This window comes from Euprymna scolopes, chromosome 6, assembly GCF_053919585.1.
Source record: "Euprymna scolopes isolate OS-2025 chromosome 6, ASM5391958v1, whole genome shotgun sequence".
Taxonomy (NCBI): Eukaryota; Metazoa; Mollusca; class Cephalopoda; order Sepiida; family Sepiolidae; genus Euprymna; species Euprymna scolopes.
This window is the reverse complement of record NC_136487.1, coordinates 89,118,586-89,143,836: the sequence shown is the minus strand read 5'-3', so window position 1 is coordinate 89,143,836 and position 25,251 is coordinate 89,118,586. Positions and strand designations below refer to the sequence as shown.

The window sequence follows — 25,251 nt, the reverse complement described above, 5'->3', positions numbered from 1 at the left end:
AAAACTAGAAAGGTTGTGTTTGATATTGTACTAAATCTTTGTGTAAAATTGTAACTCGGACGGGCAGACAGACAAGAGGAAAGAAATTTGGGTGTGGAAATATATTTAAATAGTTTAAAACTTACCACTAAGTTAAAATCGTAAAAATCGGTTGCTGTCACCAACAATTCGTAGGTTTCTTGAGACTGTAGTTGTAAAAAGACAAAAAAAAAAAAAAAGAAAAAGAAAAAGAACAGAAAATAAATCAAGGAATGAAAGTAAAAAAGAGATGATGATGATGATGATGATGGTGGTGGTGGTGGTGGTGGTGGTGGTGGTGATGATGATGATGATGATGATGATGATGATGATGATGATGATGATGATGATGATCGCCAGTTTACGATGGAATACATGCATATCGGTTTTAAAAGTTTATGACTTTACATGAAAGACTAATGCAGAAACCGAGAGGATGTATCCACAAAATAGATGTACCAAAATGGATGACCAAAGGATGAGCTACGTTAATGCAAAAAAATACGCCGAATAAAGAACGATCCCAAGCAGCTATGCATTAATAACTTGTTTACCACCTATGTACAACGGTACATACTGATAGAACAGATATCCGCTGCTTTAACAGATACAACTGATAGAACAGATATCCGCTGGTTTAACATTCGGAAACAAGAAAATAGAAGGACGCATGACCTGTTATACATAGAACAAAACATTCTGAAGGGGCTAAATAGCAAGAAAAAGAACATAGCAATGGCATGACTTGACTACAAAAAAAGCCTACGACCGAATCTTTCAAGTATGGATAATGTAATTTTTAAGAATGTACGAGATATTCGACAAAACTATTAATATGATTAAGAAAGTAAAGGAAGAAGATTTGAACTGACAGCTGGAGGACAGCATCTAACTGAAATAAGAATACAGAGAAGTATCTTCCAAGGTGTTATGGGATTAAATGGTAATAAAACAAGCTAGAACACAGGACTTTTAGAAACGAACATATATTCACATATATTACAGGCAGAAAGGTTGATCTATGCCATTCCTCAACGGTAGAGCGTTTGCACACGACCTCCTTGGCCGCGTGCCAATCTCTGACTGCCGGGCACCGGTATTCGATTCCGGAAGTGACGTCATCAGAGGAAGTGACGTCATGAGATAGTCCATTAATCCCATGGACACCCGCTATGATTACTAGTTTATTATAGCTACGATGCCACTCAACTAAAAATTCAGTACTAGATACGAGTTTATAAACACAGAACAAAGATAAACCACCTCGTGTATATGGGCGGTTTGAAGCTATTTGCAAAAAGCAAGATAAAAAACTGAAAATGCTGACAAACATTATCAGAGTCTTCAGTCAGAGCATTCAAAGTAGAAAAGTGTGTATTAATAGAGAAGTAAAGGGGAAACCGGGAAACATCGGGGGACATGGAACTACCCAATCAAGAGGAGATTAGCGCGCTTGGCGAACAAGATACATACAAATCATTTAGAGTTCTGGAAGTAGACATTATAAAATTTACACAAATGAAGAGAAGATTTAAAAATAATACCTGAAAAGAATAAGGAAACGCTTAGAAACAACGTTATATAGAAGTTCAGTTAAATGAATAAACACATGGGCAATATCACGAATAAGATACGCTGAAGCATTCACAGGCTTGACTAAAGAAGAACTAATGCATGAAACGAAGCTGGCAGATGTAGAGAAGACTGGAAACACACACAAAACGACTTGGAAAAATGCATAAATCAGAACAGGAAAAGAAACAGCAAGTACAATACAAGAAACAACGAAATTAGTAACAAAAAGACAAGAAAAGTTGCAAGAAAAAGACATACATGGACGATTTATAAGACTGAGATCATGAAAAAAAAGTAGGCATTGCTAAAATAATAAAATTAGAGCTGCACAGATCAATGCGATTAGAATTAGCTACATAAAAGCTAAAATAAATAAAACCAAAGAAAACGGTAAATGTAGTCTCTGTGGACAAAGTGATGAGACGGTAAATCACATAATAAGTTATTGCCGACAAATTATCTCCAAAAGAATACAACAATAAGAAACACGACAGTATGGAGAAACGGTAACCGGAAACGATGCCAACGGGTGTATTTTAAACATGCAGACTAATGGGACAATCACAAACCTGAGACAATAGTGAGAAACGAAATTCACAAAATCCTCTAAGACAGAGCGATACAAACAAATTAGCCATTCAAGCAAGAAGACCGAACGTCATAATAACAAGAAGAAAAGAAACTGATGAATTGTAGATTTTGATGTCCTAACAAACTTTATGGTAACGATCAAAAGATACCGAAAATGAAACAAATCCACAGAGCTTGCCAGAGAGCTGAAAGGAATAGTTTATATGAAAGTAAGTATAATATCAATAATTGTAGGGTCACTACAATCAGTTCCGAAAAATCTAGAAAAAAATATTAGGAGAAATTGGAATCAAGGGGAAGACTTGGACTAAATAACTGACGGCAATTATGAAAAAAGCTGAAATCTCAAGGAAACTCCTCGAATGTTGCAACCAACTCATATAAACGACGTACACTAACGAGGCACATGAAAATCGCAACCGAATTAAAATAAATAGATAAAACCCACATGAACTAAAGGGTACTGAAACTGCAAGAAATAATATATATGCCCCACTCCCACAAAAAAAAACATATCTAGGATAAAGGAGAATGAAAAGATCAAATCGGCAGAACACTAACCCGACATCCACTGGAAGAGTGCGAAGAGTACTGGCATTTTGAGGGGGCTTAATGCAACATCAAATCCTAGTGAAGGCTAATAATCCTAGTCAGTGAAAAGTCAATGGTAAGCGGCTATTTCGATAACGCAAAATAATTTCAAATCGTAATAGAAAGAGATAAAACGTATTGGAAATCTGTTGTCACGCAGACTCCAAAGAATAAGACTGGTTATTATCAGTGAATAATCTCTGATGATGACCTTGTGAGACACTCCTAGTGAGTACAAATGATGATGATGATGATGATGATGATGATGATGATGATGATGATGATGATGATGATGATTGGTGTTTGTTATGAAAAGAAATTTCAAATTAAATAAAAGCTTGATTATAAAAACAAAACGTTCAAAAACTAAAAGTGGGCAAACATTAAAGAGAAATACACGTCGTCCTCTCCTTGGCGGATTGCGTTGATTAAAACGACATAAAGGCAGCTATTCTTGTATTGTGAACTAATTCTGGAAGCATATATTGCCTTATTTGAATCTCTTATGCCATTCAAAAACTGATGTTCGATTCGTGGTAGATGGTTCAAAAGCAGTTTGACGTATTTCACACGTTTCTGTTGCATTTTTCCAAGTTTAAAACAGAATTTTATTGCATATCATTCTTATAAAGTGTCGTCACGTCCAGAATGCACTTTTGAAATTCACAAGCTGACAACTAGGCTTTAGGAGGGTGTATTTTAATTCTTGCTGTAGCTATTCATTTCAAATCATAAAAATTGGTCAATCATCTCAGAAGATGTATAGCACATAACAGAGTGAATTTTCAAGAGTCTACGACAATTTTAGATACCTGTAGAAAAAAAGATCTAAAAACTTATTAAAAGCGCCGCGTGGTCAAACAGTTAGAGTAGATGGCAAAAATGAAAAACAAACATAGTTTGAATTATTCTTATAAAGGTTTACTTCAACCAATTGAGGTCAGCTGTGCGTGTAGGGCCTGACAATGGTAGTTTTAAACAGATGCTGCTGATATGGAAAATCTACCTCGACAAACCGCAAACCCTGGACTTTTATAATTTATGTTTTCTTATGGGTTACCAATGGATTTTCAAGAGACTTATTTCGGATTTTTCCTGTTCTGGATTTTACCGTCTTTCTCATTGGAGTTTTATCATATCCTTTTTCTCCCTTTTTCCCGTTTCTCGCTTTCATAATCTCATTGAATAAACTGTCTCTGACTGTTAAATAACTTTTTGATGAAAATATGATTGATTTCATATTGTTTGTTTCCTTTAATGCTTTAACCTTCAATATTTATTGTATATTTTTCAAACTTCTGCCCTCTGATGAGAAAAATTGCATTCTTCGAAACTCCATGGAATAAGGTTTTCCTTGTTTTATTTGTACTCCTTGTCGAATAATTACCATTTTGCATACTTTCCTTACAGGTTTATAAAGATTTGTAAAATTTGAATAAATTTTCAAGAACAAGATTTTTATTTCATATTCTCTCTCTCTCTCTCTCTCTCTCTCTCTCTCTCTCTCTCTCTCTCTCTCTCTCTCTATCTCTCTCTCTATCTCTCTCTCTCCCTCCCTCCCTCCTCTCTCTCTGTATATATATATATATATATATATATATATATATATATATATATATAAGCCTGACAAAAGTGTGTGTGTGTGTGTGTGTGTTTATCACAAGTAAAGCAAAAAGAAACGATAACTTCGAGAGCGAAAGCTGCGCTGATCCCAGAATCGTATCTAGCACTGGCCGAACACGAGGTTGGGTCCGTCGACCATCGCAAATTAACCTTCCTGCTCGATATATAACACTCTTACAAGAGTTAATCTCCATTTTTTTTGCACACAGATAAGCAGACAGATTGAAGTTCTCGGCGTGTCACGATTGCAATAAGGAAATACATCTTGTGTCAAATTGTTGGTTCGAAAAGAACGCTGAACCTTAAATCACATTCACAAACAAAGCTTAAGAATTTATCTCTTTGCGTAAAAATATTCTTAAATTAATAATAATATGATTTTGAAAGAATTCAAACCATTTGATGGTATTGTATCTAGTGGAGAGTCCCAAGCAAAAAGTGATTTAAAATCCGCAATGAATCAAGACGCTGATCAAACTATTTGCATTCATAAGAGAACTATGGGCTTATGCATCTAAAACACATGTGAAAAGCATGTTCCCAAGTAAATAAAAACTCTTTAATATAAATACGAATCAAGCAGGTATCCTTACCAAAAATTACAAGTAAAAATCCGCTTTATCGTATTATGCATGAGTCGCTATTGCCCCGTTGTGAAGAGTTACATAAAACAGAGGAAGTAAGTCTCGTGAGAGGGTGTACTCCCAGATAACGTGTAAGCGCTCATCCCTTTTCCTCATATTAAGACTAGCTTTCTAAATAATAATGTTATTATTTAGAAAGCCGTTCTTAACATAGGGAAGAGGGACTGCCGAGATTACGGACTGATTTATGTCTCCTGTTTTATATTACCTTTCAAGAGAGGTGATCTAGTGGTTAACGACACGGACTGACGACCTCGATGTTCCAAGTTCGAATCCAGTTCGTTCCAGAAAAACTACTTTAAGTTAGGATGTTGGCAACCTCCTCGTTGTCCCTAACGTAAGTATTCAATGTCTTTCTAGAAAGGATCTTGAAAATTATTGGGGAAACCAATGTCAACAGTAGAATCCTTGGATTCATACGATAGGATAATGATTACTTTTCAAAATTACTTTGTACAATAAAACTGAATTTTAGAAAGCTGGTCAGAGTGTTCAATAACAGACGCCGGAATATTGCTGTGTGCTAAGGCCGACAACTCTCTATTTTTACTCTCTTAACGAGACACAATCCTAGTTGAACGAGGTTTATAATAATATTTTTATAAATAAATATTAATTATTTTTTACGAACTTGCCATTTCACAAGATAGATAGATGCGTAGATAGATTCATAACTTAATCAATAATAGTTAGGTATGCATTTTAATACTTGTTTCTATGTAGTGCGTGTATGCTGGTTAAACAGATTACGTTGCTGTTTCCAGTTTTTTATTCTACCGTCGAGTTTCCCTTGTGAGTGCCGCCTCCTCCTCTCTTTCCACCACCATCAACACCATCTCAACGCCAGATCATTTACATACATAAGTCAGACCAGGAATCGACTTCCGACCGCGACGTAAAAGTACACGCGCAAGATAAGCGGGAACCTTTAAAGCAAACCGTTTGAGCAATGGTCGACTGATTGATCAATCGAAATGTATTTAAATATGCTCCCAGGTTGCGGTTAAAAGTATCTTTATCGCCTGAAACTAACCGGTGTGGTTGGTTAGGACGTTGCACAGCTGATGTATAGACAGCTGCAAGAAGATAAGCAATTCGCCTCCATCTCGCACCCCTGGGAGAAATGCAACAGGGGGTGAGGATAATTGATAGAGTAAACAATGGCATACCGCTGTAGACTGATGAAAAGTGATTTGATGTTAAATATGTAGTCTTGGGTTCAATTCCTTTTTACATAGTAAATATTTTTCCAGCTTTTTCAATTTTATTTTTATTTATTTTGTAATACTGTATTTATTCATTTATTACTTACTAGCAGTTCAGACCGGCTTTGCTCAGACCCTATGTACTCTTCATAACTTTATGTGCATTTGTATATATATATATATATATATATATATATATATATATATATATATATATATATATATATATATATATATATACATTAAAAAGTTTGACTCATGTCCAGGTAACCTACATGTAAAATTTCAAGTGTTTAAACCCAAAACTGAAGGAGGAGTTTGGTAGAGTCTGTAAAGGTAAACTCTTTCAACTTTAACCTCTTGGCAGATAAATTTTCGCTTAAAAACTTATTAAAAAGCTTGCTGCATATCTGAATATCCTTTAAGTAAAATTTTAAATGTTTCGACCCAAAATTGGCTGAATATTTTGATAGGAACCGCAAAGGTCAAACCTTTTGAATTTGACCCCTTGGCAGCCAAATTTTTGGCCAAAACCCTATTAAAAAGCTTTTTACTAAAAAGAAATTAGCCATTGTTTGCGTGAAAACAAAAATCACGAAACATTCGTTCGACACCTTACGGAATATTTTCGTAAAACGCCCGGACGATTCCAACGATAGCACGGTCTTTATAACGCAGACGTACCAAAGAGACTCTCTTTCTATTCAGGAAATGATGTTTGTACGTCATCGTCTCGCCACTGATAAAAAATAAAAGTGTGTGGTGAAAGTAATAGAAAACGTGACTTACACAAGCGACGACGCCTTTGTCTATACTGTTGGATGATGAAATCAAGGAAGCAAAGAGAAAAGAAAAACTTTCGTCTATAGATGAAATTAATTAATTAATTAATTATTAATATACATATGGCATTAATTTGAATTTGAGGACAATGACTGCCGTGAAATAGAATGAAGGGGAAAGCACAACGCAATCTTATTTTTTGGACAGCTGAGAGAACGACATTGAGAACGGTCAGTGAAGATTACAGTTGAAGTCGGGAGTTGGCAAGGAGTAGTTTGGACGAATATGTATTATTATTATTATTATTATTATTATTATTATTATTATTATTATTAATTCCCAGTTTCATTCAAGTAAACTTGTTAAAATTTAACGATCAATAAATGTCTTGTCCGTATATGTAATAAATGAATAAAGTGTGGAAAATCAAAAGCCCCGATATTATTCACAGCAGTGAAAACAAGGAAGGGAGCCAAAGACATTTAGAGGACGTTAAAGGAGACGACTGCTGGGGTCAATATTACACCTCCACTAGTCATCTACGATATACATGGCATAATCCCGTTGATGCACCGGTTCCCGTTAGATCTCCGCAGTGAAGCATCTTTGAGCCTGGTCAGTACTAAAATTGGTGACTATTTAGGAATACTAGGTGCTGTATGTGCTGTCCGCTTATCTCGGAATTGTTTTCAGCCGTCCTAGACTTCTACTTGTCATTGGAATCAAGCAGTGTCGATACAAGACAGTTGTCGTTGGAGACTGCGCAACTCTTGCTTCGCAATTCAGCGCGAGTTTATCTATCAACCCTCCAGGATGATCAGATGGTTATCGTCGTTCCTACGGACGAACATCCACGAAGATGGCGATTTGGGATGTAAATAAATACTGTATTGGTCTCCTTCAAAATGCATGCATTCTCCAACTGGTATATGAAAAAGAAATAAAATAACTTGGCCTACTTTTGTGACTCGATGATAACTATCATGGTCACGCTACGATGAAAACAACATAAGATGTGTACTTGGTATAACTCACTTGAGTTATGGGTGTCTGTGTATGTGTGTGATACTGTCACATAGCATAGAAAAAGGAAGCCCAAACGCTGTCTGTCGTTAACTGTTGGATCGCGTCGGTCCCCAGAAATTTTCTTACTCGGCCCGATTTATTCTTGTCCGGCTTTGGTCCCAATCTCTCCGAAGGGACATCCGAGCTGCCAAATGTTCTAAATTGTAAATTGTCATCAACTGTCGCAAAACCCAAGACTGTCCGTAAATTGTTCCTAACTGTAATAGATCGTCGCAAAACTTACTTCCACTCCTCAAACTATCTGTAAACTAACTCTAAATATATTGGCTTCTATGTCCGGTCCTTTGTTCCAATAACCGCCACACCTTGATTAACAATTCAATTTTTCACTGTCATTGTGTACTTCACAAACAACTTCCTCTCCTTGTCTTTCTATTAATCTCATTTTCTATACGCTGTTGTGCTGATGGAATTCTTCATTCTTTTATAGTTTTTCCTTTTATTTTCACTTCCTAACACTTTGATGGGACTCATAGTATCACGCTCTCAATATTGAACAGTAACGTCGTCTTAAACACAGAATAAACTCGGCCATAGGCCACCACTATTTCCTCTTTTGTTTAAGGCATTGGAGCGCGTAGCTGGAAAGACATTTTTATGTAAAACTCGTTTTTATATTAGTGGTGAGACTCTTCTATGAAAGATACGCTAATTATATTAGTAACCTGGTCCAAAACAAACTTGGAAACATTTTTTTGAGAATTTTGTTTTCTTCTTCTTCTTCTTCTTCTTCTTCATCATCATCATCATCATCATCATCATCATCATCATTGTCGTCGTCGTCGTCGTCGTCGTCGTCGTCGTCGTCGTCGTTATGATAAATGTCCGTTTTACATGTCGCCATGTGTTTGACGGTTTCTAGAAAATTACTTTAAAACCAATTTATCTCTGATTAGGGTTTTATTGATCTATCTTTCTCCCAAATCGATCATTATCACTTGTGTTCATGTACCTTCTCCCTGACAACTCACTCTGCTGCATCAACTGTTCTACGTCTACTAAACCAATGAATTTAATCTATTCTTACCATCGAAGTCTACTGTTCTGTACACATCTGCCTATACTGTCCAGAATTAATTTTCCTTTCAGTACATCAGATTTAAGGCTATCTTAAAGATTTCCATCACATATCCATCGTATGATTTGCATATCATTTTCATCCATGCAATGCATGTCTTCAACTCTTATTGACCAAGTTTCAGTTACATAAATCATCACAATTTCCTTGGTCGACAATGGTAACGCGCTGTTGGTTAATAATGGCAGAAGTTCCTGCAACTTACATCATATACTTGTAATTCTTGTAATTGCACTAACACCTGCCCTTCGTTATGCTCTAATATCACCAAGTTAACAACAATGTTACATAATTCTTTATTATGGACTATACAAATATATATATATATATATATATATATATATATATATATATTAAAAAGTTTGACTCATGTCCAGGTAACCTACATGTAAAATTTCAAGTGTTTAAACCCAAAACTGACGGAGGAGTTTGGTAGAGTCTGTAAAGGTAAACTCTTTCAACTTTAACCTCTTGGCAGATAAATTTATATATATATATATATATATATATATATATATATATATATATAGTCATGGAAGATTTTAACCTTTAAAACAATACAAAAAAAATTATATATATATATATATATATATATATATATATATATATATCCAGGCTTCAGATATTCAAAAGTAGGAACTAATAGAGTTCTTAAAGGTCAAATCGTTGAACTTTGACCCTTTAACAGCGAAATTTCTGAGCGAAAACCGCTTACAAAGATTTCCCCAAATCTCAATACCCTGTATATCAAATTTCGAGTCTGTAGACTTAAAATTGACAGAGCTATTGCGTAGGGAAATGTACACACACACAGGCAGACACACACACACACATTCACTTTTATATATATACTAGCATTTCAGCACGGCGTTGCCCGGGTATTTGGAGGTGTATGTTAACCAAAAAAAAGCGGTCAATTTTTTTAACTTTGACCCCTATTATGACCACTTAACATTTATTGTTTTGGTCTCACATCAAGTTATTAAGTTAGATCCATGTTCAAGGAACCTATATCTAAAATTTCAAGTGTTTAGATATATATACTAGCATTTCAGCCCGGCGTTTCCCGGGTGTTTGGATGTGTATGTTGAGCAAAAAAAAAGAATTCTAGTAGGAAGGCAGGCTCGAACCCGTACCGCGAAGGAGGAAAACAACGGGAAAAAAACACCTAACGCCTTTGTTGTTACGACCAGCGCCAAACCGGAAGTGGCGTAGGTTTAAATTAAGGCTAGACAATCGAAAGGAGAGAATGACTTTCAAAAATATCGGCAATAAAGCGACCCCCATGTTGAAAAGTGCCCAGTTCAAGGTGAAGATATTAATGTTTTTAGCCAATTCGATATTTGTCGTCTGAAAGGTCGAACTTCAAACCGATGCAACTGGTAAAATGCGTCGTCTCTGTCGAAAGTTTTAGGCAGACATGCAACCATACATACATACATACATTTATATATTCATAACTAAAAAATTTCGATCAAACCGATTAAAAAGCTTGCCCTATCTCTAAATACCCTTTATGTAAAATTTCAAATGTTTAGACCAAAAATTGTCTGAGTAATTTGGTAGAGACCACAGAGGTCAAATTTTAAAAAAAATTGACCTCTATTCAAGTGTTTGGCCCCAAAATTGGCGGAGGAGTTTGGTAGAGTTTTTAAAGGTCAAATCGTTGAACTTTGAACCTTTAACAGCCAAAATTTTGGCCGAAAACCTATCACAAAGATTTCTCCAAATCTCAATCGCCTGTATATCAAATTTCGAGTCTGTAGCCTTAAAATCGAGAGAGTTATTGCATATGGAAATGTACACACACACAAAGATACACAGACACGTTCACTTATATATATATATATATATATATATATATATATAATATTTATTACGAAACTAATGAAACGTAAATTCATCAGTGACATTGAAAAATGGAACAATGCGAAGTGAACCAGCTTTTCAATGTCGCAGATGAATTTGCGCTGACTCTTTCCAACCTCTTATGGTTGATTCAGCGTAATGAAACCAATGGTACGACCTTGAAATATGTATAAATAGTTTCGTAATACATATTGTATCTTCAGCTCTCACATCCACGATCGAGCACTTTATTGGATTTTTTCATCGCCTCCTGACACAATATATATATATATATATATATATATATATATATATATATATATATATATATATAAGATGAACGTGTCTGTGTGTGTGTCTGCGTGTGTATGTGTGTGTACATTTCCCTACGCAATAACTCTGTCAGTTTAAAGTCTACAGACTCGAAATGTGATATACAGGGTAATGAGATTCGGGAAAATCTTTGTGATTGGTTTTCGGCTATAAATTTTATCTTTGAGAACTCTACCAAACTCCTCTGATAATTTTGGGTCAAAACACTTGAGATTTTAGATATACGTTCCTTGGACATGGATCTAACTTAACTGGATTTTCGCCCAAAATAATAAATGTTAAGGGGCTATAATATGTGTCAAAGTTTTAAATATATATATATATATATATATATATATATATATATATATATATATATATATATATATATATATATATATATATACTGAAGAAGGCTATAAATTAAAAGTAGGAATTTTAAAGCACAGATAAGAACGCCAAGTATAAATGCGAAGATTAAAATGTAACTTGTTCTTGAAAAGATGTGCCGAAACGTATCTGTAATTTAGTGGGTCACACCCTTTCTTTTTCTCTGCGCCCTCCCTCCCTCTCTCTCTCTCTCTCTCTCTCTCTCTCTCTCTCTCTCTCTCTCTCTCTCACACACACACACACACATAGACACACACACGCATACGTGATGTCGTTAGTCTCAATCTTTTCTATGAATACTATTGTGGCATATCTTCTCCAGAATTATCTGTCTGATCTATTCCCTGCCTCCTTTGTTCCTGCTTGTTTGACACGTTTGTCTAGTGGTCTCCATCAAATTCGCTGTTTTGATATCTCATTGTAATACATCTTCATATTCCAGTCGCTTCTTTCCCAGAACTAGGGGTTTATGGAACTCTCTTTCTGATGACTGAGCTCTGTTTCTGATCTCCTGTCTTTGCAATAATCATCTTTCGTTCTTGTTAGCTCCTTATATCAAGTGGCTTTCAGTGGTGCCAGGAGCAATTTCCATAAAAATAAAAAATAAAAAACATAACTTGTGTTATGTAGTATATTTGTTAGTTATTTATATGTCTGTCGATCTATGTGTATTCTCGATATATCTCTCGATCTAATTTTCTATCTATCTTTTTATCTATCTATCTATCTATCTATCTAACTGGCGTGATAAGAGATAAATATGAAGAATGTTGAAAAATCTGTTCGAAAATAATAAAATCATATCATAGACAAATTTACCGAAAGTATCTGGTCAACTGACGGAATTACGTGTATGTTACGTGGTTCTAGTTAGCTGAGAAGAATAATTGAAGTTGGAATTTGGACGTTGAGCAGGACAGACGGTTTAAAAGGTGCCCCCTTCACTGGGTGTGTGAAAATAGAGACCTAGAATTAACCACTCAAGCAAAGATATCCACTTTCCATACTTCTGCGATCGACGCCTGGAAAGTGAATAAAAACTATATGAAACCAACCAGCGTTCTTGGAAGTGAATGAATATTCGTTCAAACAGTTTCCAGCCTTCCCTCCAAGAATTAGATGAATTTCAGGTGGACAAGATCAACGGCGCATGAAAATAAGTTGTATCCAAAATACATGTACTACACACACACACACACACGCATATGAACATTTAGACGATCATAGCATAGGAACATAAATAGGCCGCAACAACTTGGGATTCAGGTAGTGAAAGATCACCAAAGATATTTAGTGACACGTACACATTGCAGGATGAACCCTTCGTCACAAGTACATATCGCTGTATAATGTTGGTAACCCAATTACGCAACATTGAGGCGGGAAGGGAGTAATTTCGCGTGAGATAAATTTTTCAAGTCTTCTTCAAAATCGTAATGTTTTCAATGCCACCATTGGACATCCTAAAAAAAGATAGAATAACTTCTGACGTCAATTAGTCTAAGACGCCATTTCGTTGTTTCCGTCTTTAAGATTCGGTTAATGTTTAATCCACATAGTATAATGAGATCTCTATATTTACCTCGTAATCCAGCGATTTATTGAGAATGATATGTCCTTGAACTTGGTCAATGTAGAACACGCCACCATTTGGTTCCATTGAATACAAAGGTGGAATCATGTAATGTTTTGTGGCCATCACTGTGCCTATGACCGTATCTGAAAAATGAAATGATAAATTATAAGCAATCTTTTTAACATATACTCATTATATATATATATATATATATATATATATATATATATATATATATATATATATATATAGGACATAACTTTATTCGAATAGCAAAATTTTAAAATAATGAGAAAGAAGTGAACCATAATCGAATGTTTAAAAAAATAATACATTAGTCGATTAAAAAAAAACATCACGAAGTGTACAACAACCCAAGAAAAAGTGAACACTGTTCGGAATGTTATAAAATAAATAAGTCGATTAAGAAAAAAAAAAAAAGAAAGAAAAAATCACGAAATGCAAAAAGAACGAAACCCAAACGCTTTTCGTACAGACGGACTTTTTCAAGGATATACGTCTGTAAAGAGGAATATAATTCTTTTTTTTTTTTGTAAAATTGTTGTAATAAAAAAAACCTTGGATGAAATGTGTCCCGCAAAATAGTTCCAATTGCACGTGCCGCGTTACATCCGAGATCATCAGCCTATTTCCAGGAGTTCCCAATTACTAGAATCGGCTATTGGACAACACTTAGTAGACGGAAAAGATTGTACTTCTACATTCTCTTCGGATTGTTTTTCTGTTTTACACAGTGGACGCACTAAGTTCCACCTGTCTGTCCTCAAGGCGCTTGCCATCAGTTTCAGCCCCCCCCCCCCTAATTTGTGTAAGCAGGAAAGAAACCTTCGCTGGCAGTAGGAACTATTTTGCCACCCGTCTGTACGAAAAGCGCTTTGGGTTTCGTTCTTTTTGCATTTCGTGATTTTTTCTTTTTTTTTTTTTTCTTTTTTGACATGTGACCGAACTCGTTTTCAAGGAATCAGTGAGAATAGGAAGATGTAGAAAAGGTGTCAGAAAAAAGATACAAAATATTGAAAGCTATAAAAAAATATTAATCGAATATCGTCATATAGTATACTGCCACCTCCTCAATTACTTCTAAAATCTTCTATTTCAGCATCGTCACTGTTGGATTGACCTGATGAGGTCTATTTTTCTATTCATTTTAAAGATAAGAAATCTAAAGAGAGAAAGTTGTCGTTTATGGCAAACTCCTTGGATATTTTGTTTACTGAACCGTTTTCTGGAAACAATTGTAAATCCATATCATGCTTCTTCATTTTTCTTGATGGGGATTGATACTTTGTATTATTATTATTATTATTATTATTATTATTATTATTATTATTATTATTATTATTATTATTATTATTATTATTATTATTATTACAACGTTTGGGCCGTTGTAAACTCCGATCTTCTTCAGGTGTATCTCGTCGAACTCTGGAATCTTTCTGTCGAACTCAGGAATTTGTACGGAATTTCAAACGAAGCCTTTTTATTTAATTGACTTGGGTACCGTGCTCTCGCTCTGTAAGACATGACGGGAAAGAAGTCTCGCAACTGTATTGTTAGTATTGCTCGCACTAAGGATTAAACCTTCAGTCTCCAATTAGAGTGGCGCTTAAAACTCAATTTTACTTCGTACTTTATCTTGTGAACCCCTGGCGTTGTGAAAATAACTGCCAATAATTCCTACCGACGAGTGGAGGGGGGGGGGAGAAAAGACGTTTAGCTTGCAACGAAAAATTACCTCGTTGCTTACAAGCAAACGTATTCTTGTAAATATAACGCGCTGTTAACAGTTGTCGTACCGATCTGATAGATCTCTAACAACGACAAGAACAAACTACAACAACCCTACAAAGGTGACTCTTTTTATAGTCTCAATCTCTCGTTCAGCGAGATTGAAACGAGACTGGAATGCCTATTTAAGCTATAAGGAATAGACATCCTATTTTCTTCATTAACAAACACCAGGCCGGGCCGTTCACAGCCATAAGTGTCTTTCCCTTCCCACCGAGCCACCCTCGGTAAGTCAATCAATTTAATTATCACATAACACTTAAGCTGAGAACGGTAGTCTGAATATTCCAAATGATATGAATTATCAGTCCTTATCTCAATAATTCAGAACCATGACAATACTTTTTAGTCATTAAATTTCATATGACTAGTTTGGGTTAGTCTTGTTCTTGTTTTGAATAGTTGAGGGGTACAGGTTCGTCTTGCTGCTGTTTCCGATTGGTAGCCTGGGAACTCCAACTTTTCGGTAGCACTAACAGCGGCTACTCTATCAACAGTTGTATAATATCGTGATAACTAGTGTCATTGCTCGTATGGAAAGCCACTTTGCACTAATCTTCGGTGGGCTTTCTCATGTCCACAACTCTTTAGGTACTGATTCAACGTAAGGTACTGATTCAGCGTTATTCGGTTGCGCTTTATTTTTAAACATCTAACACCCATCCACATTTTCCAAATCACCTTTATCCAAAACAAAAATAAAAAATCAAATAAAGATTAAAAAAAGAAATTAAAAAAAAAAAAAAAAAAATCAGGCGATCCTTTATATTAACCAATTCGCTGACTCATTCGTAGCTAATCTAGAAGTAACTTGGACAATGTAGAATCCTTCCACTACGTAGAATCCTCGGATATCTTAGCACTATGTTAAACTAACTTCAATTCCTCAATATCTAATACGTTTGAAATATTAGTATTCAGTCTCTTCTGCCGAAAAGACTCGGAAAAAACTCGAGATAATTTTATTCATTACACACCTTTGTTCTTATATTTTTAAAAATTTAAAAATTTATATATATATATATATATATATATATATATATATATATATATATATATATATATGTGTGTGTGTGTGTGTGTGTGTGTGTGTGTGTGTGTGTGTGTGTATATACTTACTTGTTGGTATGCTTTCAGAAACAGAGAACACAAACGGGTCTGGTTCTATAAATTCTAAATCATAATTCTCATCTGGAATAATAATAAAAAAATAAAAAATAAAAAAATAATAATAATAATAATAATAATAACAACAAAGACAACAACAACAATAACAACAAATACAACAACAACAACAACAAAATAATAATAATAATAATAATAATAATAATAATAATAATAATAAAATTAAAATTAAAAAATGATAATAATTATTCTGATTTCGCTTATGAACGTCTTTCTGGAAAGGGGTGGGATTCATTTCCAGAGGATTTCCCTTAATCCCGGCTTCAACCAGGAGCTTCAAAGATCAAGGGTTTTCCTAACGATGTTGGTGGTACCTAGAATTGCAGAGGTCTGAAGGCCGCCTAAAACATCGAGGATTTGTAGTTTTTTCAATTGTCCTTCCAGACGACTTGATACTATTCCTAGTGTACCAACTACGACTGGGATTATTTGTGTTTTAACCCCGTGTATACGCCTTATCTCCAAGGCCAATGGAGACTAATTGCTCCACTTCTCATTCTCCTTCTCTCTCACATTCCTGTCCCAGGGTACTGAAAAGTCTACAATCTGCCAGTTTTTTTAGACCTTGTCAATGACGACCAAATCCAGACGATTATGTTCCAATTGCTTGGTCGTTATGACACTTTTGTCCCACCATATTTCTACCTTGCCGTCCTCACTTGTTCTCATTCATCAGACACCTCCTCAAACCATTTTCCAGCACACCACCTCAACCCTCTTACACACCTCCCAATATATCCGGAGTCCGTGTCTTTTGAGTCATAAGTGGCCATTTATATGTTGTAGTTATTAATTGAGAAGTAATTAAAATAAATAAAATTTGGAGATAAATATTTCATCGAATTATTTAATGGATTTGAGTCATGAAAATTCTCCAACTTATGTTTCAACTCTTTTTATTTATATATAGGTCTGGGTCAGTCCACTACACTCTGCTGCAATGTGCGCAATTGACTCTGAGGTCTTACCACAAATCCGGCATTCTGCAGCAACTTCCTCTCCTAGAACCACTTTTTTTAACAATCGTGTTCCTAATGCCTGCTCTTGTGCTGCACAAACAAAAGCTTCAGTACTCTTAGCCAGATACCCAGCTCTAAGCCATTGCCATGATCTTTCAACCACTAGAGATAGTACTGGAAAACTAAGTCACCAAATCTTATCGATCATGGAGGTATAAACAACTCAACTAAGCAAGGAGGCTGCGTATAGGTTACTATACCGTTGTATAAGTTTTTTGAAAAGCTTATATATATATATATATATATATATATATATATATATATATATATATATATATATATATATGACTACTTCATTTAATCACATAAATTAATATACGAAAGTATAATTTTATGCGTAAATTTTAAGTACTTCAACAGTGCTCAGTCCATAGATAGAGCTAGGTATTAAGTTATCAAAATATATATGGCAATTAAGCTACACAGAATATTCTGCGTTTCATCCATTGAATGTAGCGTAGTTGCCATATATATTTTTATAACTTGTTATATATATATATATATATATAAAACATGTTTTATTAACTATTTGCTCTTATATATATATATATATATATATATATATATATATATATACAGTTTCGATTCTTAATCGATTTCGATTTTTAATCGATTTCGATTTTTAATCAATTCGATTAAAGAAGGGGTATTTCAGCGATTTGAATCTCAATAAAGTATTGTAAATGTGGAACATTCGGAAGTCATCATTCAATTCCGGGCAATGTCGTGTCTCCATGCTAGTATATATATATATGTGTGTGTGTGTGTGTGTGTGTGTGTGTGTGTGTGTGTGTGTGTGTGTGTGTGTGTGTGTGTGTGTGTGTGTGTTAATTAAATGGGGCAAACAAAAACTGTGAGAAAAAATAGTTTAAACGCGTTTTTGCCTGACGCTCTTCAGAAGGGAGACGCTAGAATTGATACTAACAAAAACTAAGAGAAACGCAGATAAGGAAATAAGTGGCCATTTATATGTTGTAGTTATTAATTGAGAAGTAATTAAAATAAATAAAATTTGGAGATAAATATTTCATCGAATTATTTAATGGATTTGAGTCATGAAAATTCTCCAACTTATGTTTCAACTCTTTTTATTTATATATAGGTCGGTAGAATATTAACATGACGGCTTGACCTAGCACTATGTAAAATGGAGAACCACTCATGGGGGTAACTGTATTAGAATGAGTCTTTATTTTAAACACATGATGTCCAAGGCAGATTCATACGTCTGTAAATTCCAGAATGTACCCGATATATTGTACTTGAAAATAACAGAGGAGATATGCTGGGATATTTCCATTTCAAACCTTTGGCTTGTCTTGCTAACATGGTCAACTCCACACTGACGAAGAAATTTTCGACAGAATTCTTTTGGATGGTTAGCAAAGCACCCTTTCGAAAGTAAGTAAGAAGAATAAAAGGTTCGAATCGTGTTGGCTGCACTCAGTATAGGTAGTTGGAAAACAGCGTTGAATAGAAGAATATATCTTTTTTTTTCCACATTAACATGTCCATCAGGGAGTTACCGTGTAAATTTTAATATATTTAAATCTATCAATTAGTGAAGAGACGTACTCCCAATCTTTCCTAATTTACTTCTCACTTGTATCTGCAGCATACAAATACTATTCTTATTCAAAGTTCTATTTCTCTTTTGAAGATGGTCCAGCGAAAAGGTCTTTAAGAGATTTTATTACTTATTATTATAGAAAACATGTTATTCCTTTTTGGTCCTCCGACAAAAGGAGGGTGGACTTGTAAATTCGCCCTTGTCCGTTCGTCCGTTCGTCCGTTCGTCTTTCCGCACTTTTCTTAATAACTACGCCTTGGAATTTTTTTAAATTTTGCACAAACATTAAACATGATATGAGTAAAAAAAAGTAACAGAACGGATTTTCCGGGAAAACTCCGGTTGCATTTCGGGTTAAAATGGCTAAATTTGACACTTTTGTTCTTATTAAAAAAAATTGATGGCTTGAATTTTTATAAAACTTTCTAAAAAGTTGTAACTAACTGATTTCTATATAATTTTGTTTGTCTGTACTTCGCGATAAATCTTGGGTGTGCCCCAGGGGCTCTTTTAGGGCTATTAAAAACACTTCTCTTTTAAGGACTATTTTACCATATTTGTCCAAAGTTTTCTGTGTATGTCTATTTAGCAGTTTTGCATGGTGCTGCACTCAAATTTAAATATGTTAAGGCCTTGGAGACTTTTGCGACTAAATGATGATGGTCATTTTTTTTTTTTTTTTTTTTTTTTGCATGGTGCAGAACTCAAATTTAAATATGTTAACGCCTAAAATTGCAGCGTTTGTTCATTTTCACCAGGATTTGACGTCCCCTGTGGCATTTGAGAGTTAAATGGGGGGGGAGGCAAATGTTGAACTTAATCATTTTTTATGCCTCGTTCACTGTGCATTTACGGGGGGGGGGGGCATGCATGCTTCACTTGTTTTATTGATACACATGTTTCCTATTAAGCATATCCTGTCTTTCTGCTGAATCCAAGAATGTAGGATATATATTTGAGGAGAGTAGTGTAATACTTGTTTTGTTGCAATGAGACTTTTCTCCATGACATTATCTTTTTGTTTTACGATCGCAATGTTGTATAGTCAAGGTTAATATTGTGACCCTGGGAAAAGAAGGATAAAGGAAGACGCGAACAACAAGTTCGTAACATGCGGCCGCAGCCGAGATTGAACTCACTTCACGAGTTTGTAGTGTAATTCAAATCTTGTCCGTAGCTGAATACTTGATGCTTTGATAGAGCTATCAAGTGGATTTATTATCCTGACGCCATCACTAGATGGGCTGCTAACCACAGCTTAAGAGAGGCCCATCTATCCTTAAGAGAAGGATAGACTGCGTCAGTTTTCTAAACTGGTATTTTACCTCGCGTTACATACGGCGCCTCGCCTTCCCAAATAGTCACCTATTTAGATAGAAAGAATATATTGTACAAGAAAGTGAAATACAAAGAAATGTTGCGGTTACTTCCTGAGTGGTAAGTTAGACAGTCTGTAGTCTCGCGTTAGATCGCGATATTTCTCTCTTGTGGTTTATATAATGATTAGCAAAGTCAATTATGAGTGGATGGATAATTCCCCGCAACAGTTAGCAATAGTATGCAATCGGAGAGAGCTTATATTTGCTTATAAGTTTAATGATAATAATCAAAAGATTTTATTTTGAAGTTGATAGACGTACATTTTAGAGAACATGCCGCTACTTATCTCTTATTCTGTGTTGCAGCATAAAAAATTTGATTGCGTAGCGCCAATCCTCCAATGTAAAGAGGCCGTGCTCTTTTTTTTTTTTTTTTTTAAATTCCACATTCGACAATTAGTTTTTATTACTTGTTTGAATTAACATTTTCGCTACGTTCAAATCTCAGACAGATAATGATGTGTCCGAAAGCAAGTGATCCCTTCGCACATATCTTAACGTTCACACGAAGCACGCATAAATAGATAATTGTGTTCCGATGATAATTAGGTCATATTGAAAGTTACGTGCAAATTCATTTCACAGGTTCCTGCTGCTGCTTCATGAGAACATGGCCGTCGCCAAGAAGACTGGTTATAAAGTAAAGAGGAAAGCGAACTATCTGAAACGAACTATGATGCGTGTTTAATAGAAAGATTTGTTATGTCACACCTATCTACGCCGAAAACCCAAAAGTAATTCGTATTATAAACTAACCAAAATATTCTTCTACATCGGGGTTATATTATACTAGTGTACGTACACCCTCCGTCAAAAATGTTCACTGTCTCTGTTACTAAAATATCCATAAAATGAAATCATAAAATTACGTCAGAAATTTTCCTTTTCCTATATAACTTGTAATGATCATTTCTCATAACCTAAAGGAGAAATATTCAATGCGGCGAGGTAAGTATGGAGTCGTAAGGAAGTCAGAACACTTGAGTTGATTGGATAATTGAAGAATTCAATGGTTAAGGACTGTCGTGTGTCTAAAGAGACAATACTCACACAGTGTGGAAACTGCACACACAATCATTCGCGATTAACTATAGATGCGGACGATTTGCGCGAAGTTTGATCCAAGGGTGCAATCCACAACTCCATCTTTGTCACAGATCAAGATTGACATCAAGACAGTTCCTCACCCACCCTATGTCCAGTACTTGCTCCCTATGACTTTTGTTCAAGGAAAACGTTAGAGGCTGTCGTTATGAGACAATTGAGGAGACGGAAAAGGTTGTGACGAGGGTCATTGACACGCTCACACAAGAGAACTTCACTGGAGCTTTCCAGAAGCCGTTGGAACAGTACAAGTGCATTGCAGCCGGAGGAGATTACTTCGAAGGGGGCTACAGTTTCATGTGTGTACTATCAATAAAAGTGCGCATACGAAAAAAGTCTGGAAACCTATGCTAAGGTATCTCGTATTAAGAATGCGAGCCAAAGAAGGCAGTAATACGATCATTAAATAAAAGCAAAAATACTTAAAGCAAAAGCAAGGATGAACATAAAAATTGAAAATTGATGAATCAAGGGATCGGCAGCATTTCTGTGTGGAACGGTTATGTATAACCGGAAACAGACAAAGCAAGATACTTTAATTTCTGTCTATAACTATGCATTAGTTATCCTTCTCTCGACATCTAGTTGCAGCTTTCGATCATGCACACGTCATCATCATCATCATCATCATCATCATCATCATCATCATCATCATCATCAACTAGAGTAGGTCTTTCTTAGATATGCATTCATTCCTAACGAAATAAAAACACTCTTATCTTTATTGTAAACGCGTGTTGCCGTCGTCATCATCATCATAGTGTTCGCGTTCCTCAAACCTTTCGGATTCTTTTTCTTGGTGGTTGGAGTCGTAATACACTGGACGACTGGCCATCTTCATCTGTATCACTACAACAACATCTTTAATATAAAAAAAAAAAACTATTCGAAATAAACTTACCTTGCGTTTTAGTTAACGCCACGAAAAGAGTGACGACCAACAGGCTCACCTGCCAAGCCTTTCGCTTAAACATCGTTATGGGAAACCTATGGAAGACAATAGAAACGACCTTGTTAATTGTCAATATCGCAAATTGTATCTACTCTGTTGTTAAATACATTTAATTTTAAACTCTGTATTAATTCATCGAATAACTAGAAGAATCCTCGTCCCTCAACACATTCATGCTAGGAATGACTATTTGTTATTTTTTTATTTATTTGGTGTATTTTTATTTATAGTTTGCTTCGAGTATTGTGTGTTAAAAGAAGACAGTCACAATGCGTTATGTAGATCCATTGGTTTTATTAGCGTGCAGTTATTCTAAGGAAAGGGGTCTGCTTCATGTTGCTAAGGAAATCAACTACGCTTCTCTTTAACAGCATTTCCCACCAGAAATATAAAAATACACTCACTAATTCGCTAACACGAAAAGAATCGACATATAAAAACACAATAATAACTATTAAAAAAAGATGAAAAGAAAAGAAATTGAACGAATACATTTTTTAAAAAATAGATAAAAAAAATACAATTCTATTATAAGAGACAATATACTTGTTCTATAATTTTAAGAGCAAAAGCTTCAGAGATGATTTCTCTTCAAGAACAGGGCTATTTATGAAAATCTCAGGAAAGAAGAGTGGCACGCCTACGATTGAAAGACGCGCGTCTTAACAGAACGATCAAAAACAAGTTAACTTCTAGATTAATTGCATATTTCAACTGGTGGACGATAAAGTAATGCCAGAATAGAAAGTAGTATAATCAACACGGTTGATACCATGGTTAGAGTTGAGGAGACTATATGCTTGTTCAATAATTTTTACTTCCGGAAAAACTGCTGAATTTCCCCTCACCAATCCGACTGCCCATACGTTTCCCAGCCACTTTGATAAGGAGATGGTGCCTCGAAATATCAGGATTGAACAGGTCTACATTTTTTAAAGTGGGCAAGAAATAATAAATGATACAGGAAACACCATATACTTTTACTATCGTTTTTCTTCTTTTTCTTCGGTTTTTCACGATGCTCACAAATCCACTAATTCTAAATTCTGTAATAAAAGAGCAATATCTATCTATTTATCAATCTATCTCTCTATCTCTCTGTCTGTCTGTCTGTCTGTCTCTCTCTCTCTCTCTCTCTCTCTCTCTATTTATATACATATATATATATATATATATATATATATATATATATATATATATATATATATATATATATATGATGTAAAGGCTAGTAGTAATACCAAAAAGTGTGGTTGGTTCTACACAAAGCCTTCACTACTAAAAACAAATTATCTGTGTGGATTTCCGAGCAACTTAGTTGTTGTGGCAAAAGCTCATACGTCGAAATTGACGGGAGAGTCCGTCATCATACATACATATATATATATATATATATATATATATATATATATATATATATATATATATATATAGATAGATAGATAGATAGATAGATAGATAGATATGTATGTATATATATATATATATATATATATATATATATATATTATCGGCCCAACCTCTAATTTTAACATTCAAATATATTATATTTGCATGCCCATTAAATACCAAATAACCGCTCCAGTAGATATCTCACTCTTGATGCAATTCTCTACTTATATAAAAGCCAATAATAGAGTACTGTTGCCACATCTGGGCAGGAGCTGCTAGAAGCAGCTTATCCTGCCTTGACAGAGTTCAAAATAGACTTCGTAGCTTAGTGGCGTGCCCTTTTCTCTTCCCTGCAATCTCTTTCCTACTGAAGAGATGTTACGAGCCTGTCTCTGCTTTATCGTTATTTTCATGGCAAGTGCTCAGCTGAGCTTCAATCTATGCCCCTCCTCGCCAAGCTTTCACGAAAAACACTCGTCTAGCCAAAAACACTATCAATAATTTCCCATACTCTTTATCTGTGCCTAAATCCACATGTAGATTTCATGTACAAAGCTTCTTTTTTATTATATTTTCATTCCAAACAAGGCACATTGCCACTTTGTTGTAGAGGGCTACTATCAGGGACATATGCCTCAGGGGTACTGTGTAAGGAGTTGGGCAGCAAGATGTCGGTTCACGTCACACTTGAACTTCTGCATGTCAGTATAGTTGGGGAAGCAGGAACCCGGAAGGGAATTCCAAAGTCTAGCTGTTCTGGGGAAAAAAACTACTGGAGTAGAAGGCTCTCTTACATCTAGGAATCTCTACCGAGAAGGGGTGGAATTTAGCTGCTTGTCAGGTTGGTCGGGGGTATTTACGTCGAGGCGGCACAAGTGCTTGCAGTTCGTCAGAGCATTCACCGTTAAAGTGCTTCTGTCTTAGAACTGCACGCCTGTGGAACTCTCCTCCGATTGCTTGCTTTCCAACTGACTACAATCTGATTGTCTTCAAGTCTAACGTAAACAAGTTCTTGATGAACCGTCCTCCTAAGTAATCCAATTTACAAAATTCCCACTACTTATGTTTACTACGCTATAATCACATTGACTAATGTATACCATTAACACTTATCCTCGAGTGGCCTCCGGGCCTTGATAAGTGGTGATTCCTGTATTAAAAAAAGCAAATTTCTAACAATTTCCATTTTCTTTTTAAAAAATCACGTGCTCGACAGATTAATGCTAAGGGTGTCTATTTGTTGTATTCATTTGTTTAGAAGAAAATATAATTCTTGAAGCATTCTGCCTGGTGTGTAAAGCTATGTTTATAGTTTAGAAGGCTGTGAAAATGCGTGAAGGTTTGCAGATTTTGAACATTTTCTATAATCAAAATCATGTAATAAGTTTTAATTAAACTTGAAATAAGGTTTCTGGACATGAGATTGAGTAGCACTATATGCTGATTTTAATCTTCGGATGGGTACATAAGAGTAGTGCAAACTGTTCGGTTCTAGAGAGTATTTTTTACCTATCATGAGAC

At 35.2% G+C, this 25,251-nt stretch overlaps 1 protein-coding gene across 2 annotated transcripts in view; it reads right to left on the bottom strand.

Moving 5' to 3' along the window:
• Positions 1–25,251, bottom strand: part of LOC145278322 (protocadherin gamma-A10-like) — a 182,395-nt gene that overhangs the window by 92,794 nt on the left and 64,350 nt on the right. For both annotated transcript variants that reach the window (XM_080130611.1, XM_080130612.1), the window contains exons 3-6: positions 22,288–22,373; positions 16,249–16,320; positions 13,327–13,463; positions 126–185 (exon numbers count right to left, since the gene is read on the bottom strand). In XM_080130611.1, the coding sequence (XP_079986737.1) occupies positions 126–185; positions 13,327–13,463; positions 16,249–16,320; positions 22,288–22,360 (342 nt within the window). In that variant the 5' untranslated portion in view covers positions 22,361–22,373. The remainder of the gene's footprint in view (positions 1–125; positions 186–13,326; positions 13,464–16,248; positions 16,321–22,287; positions 22,374–25,251) is intronic.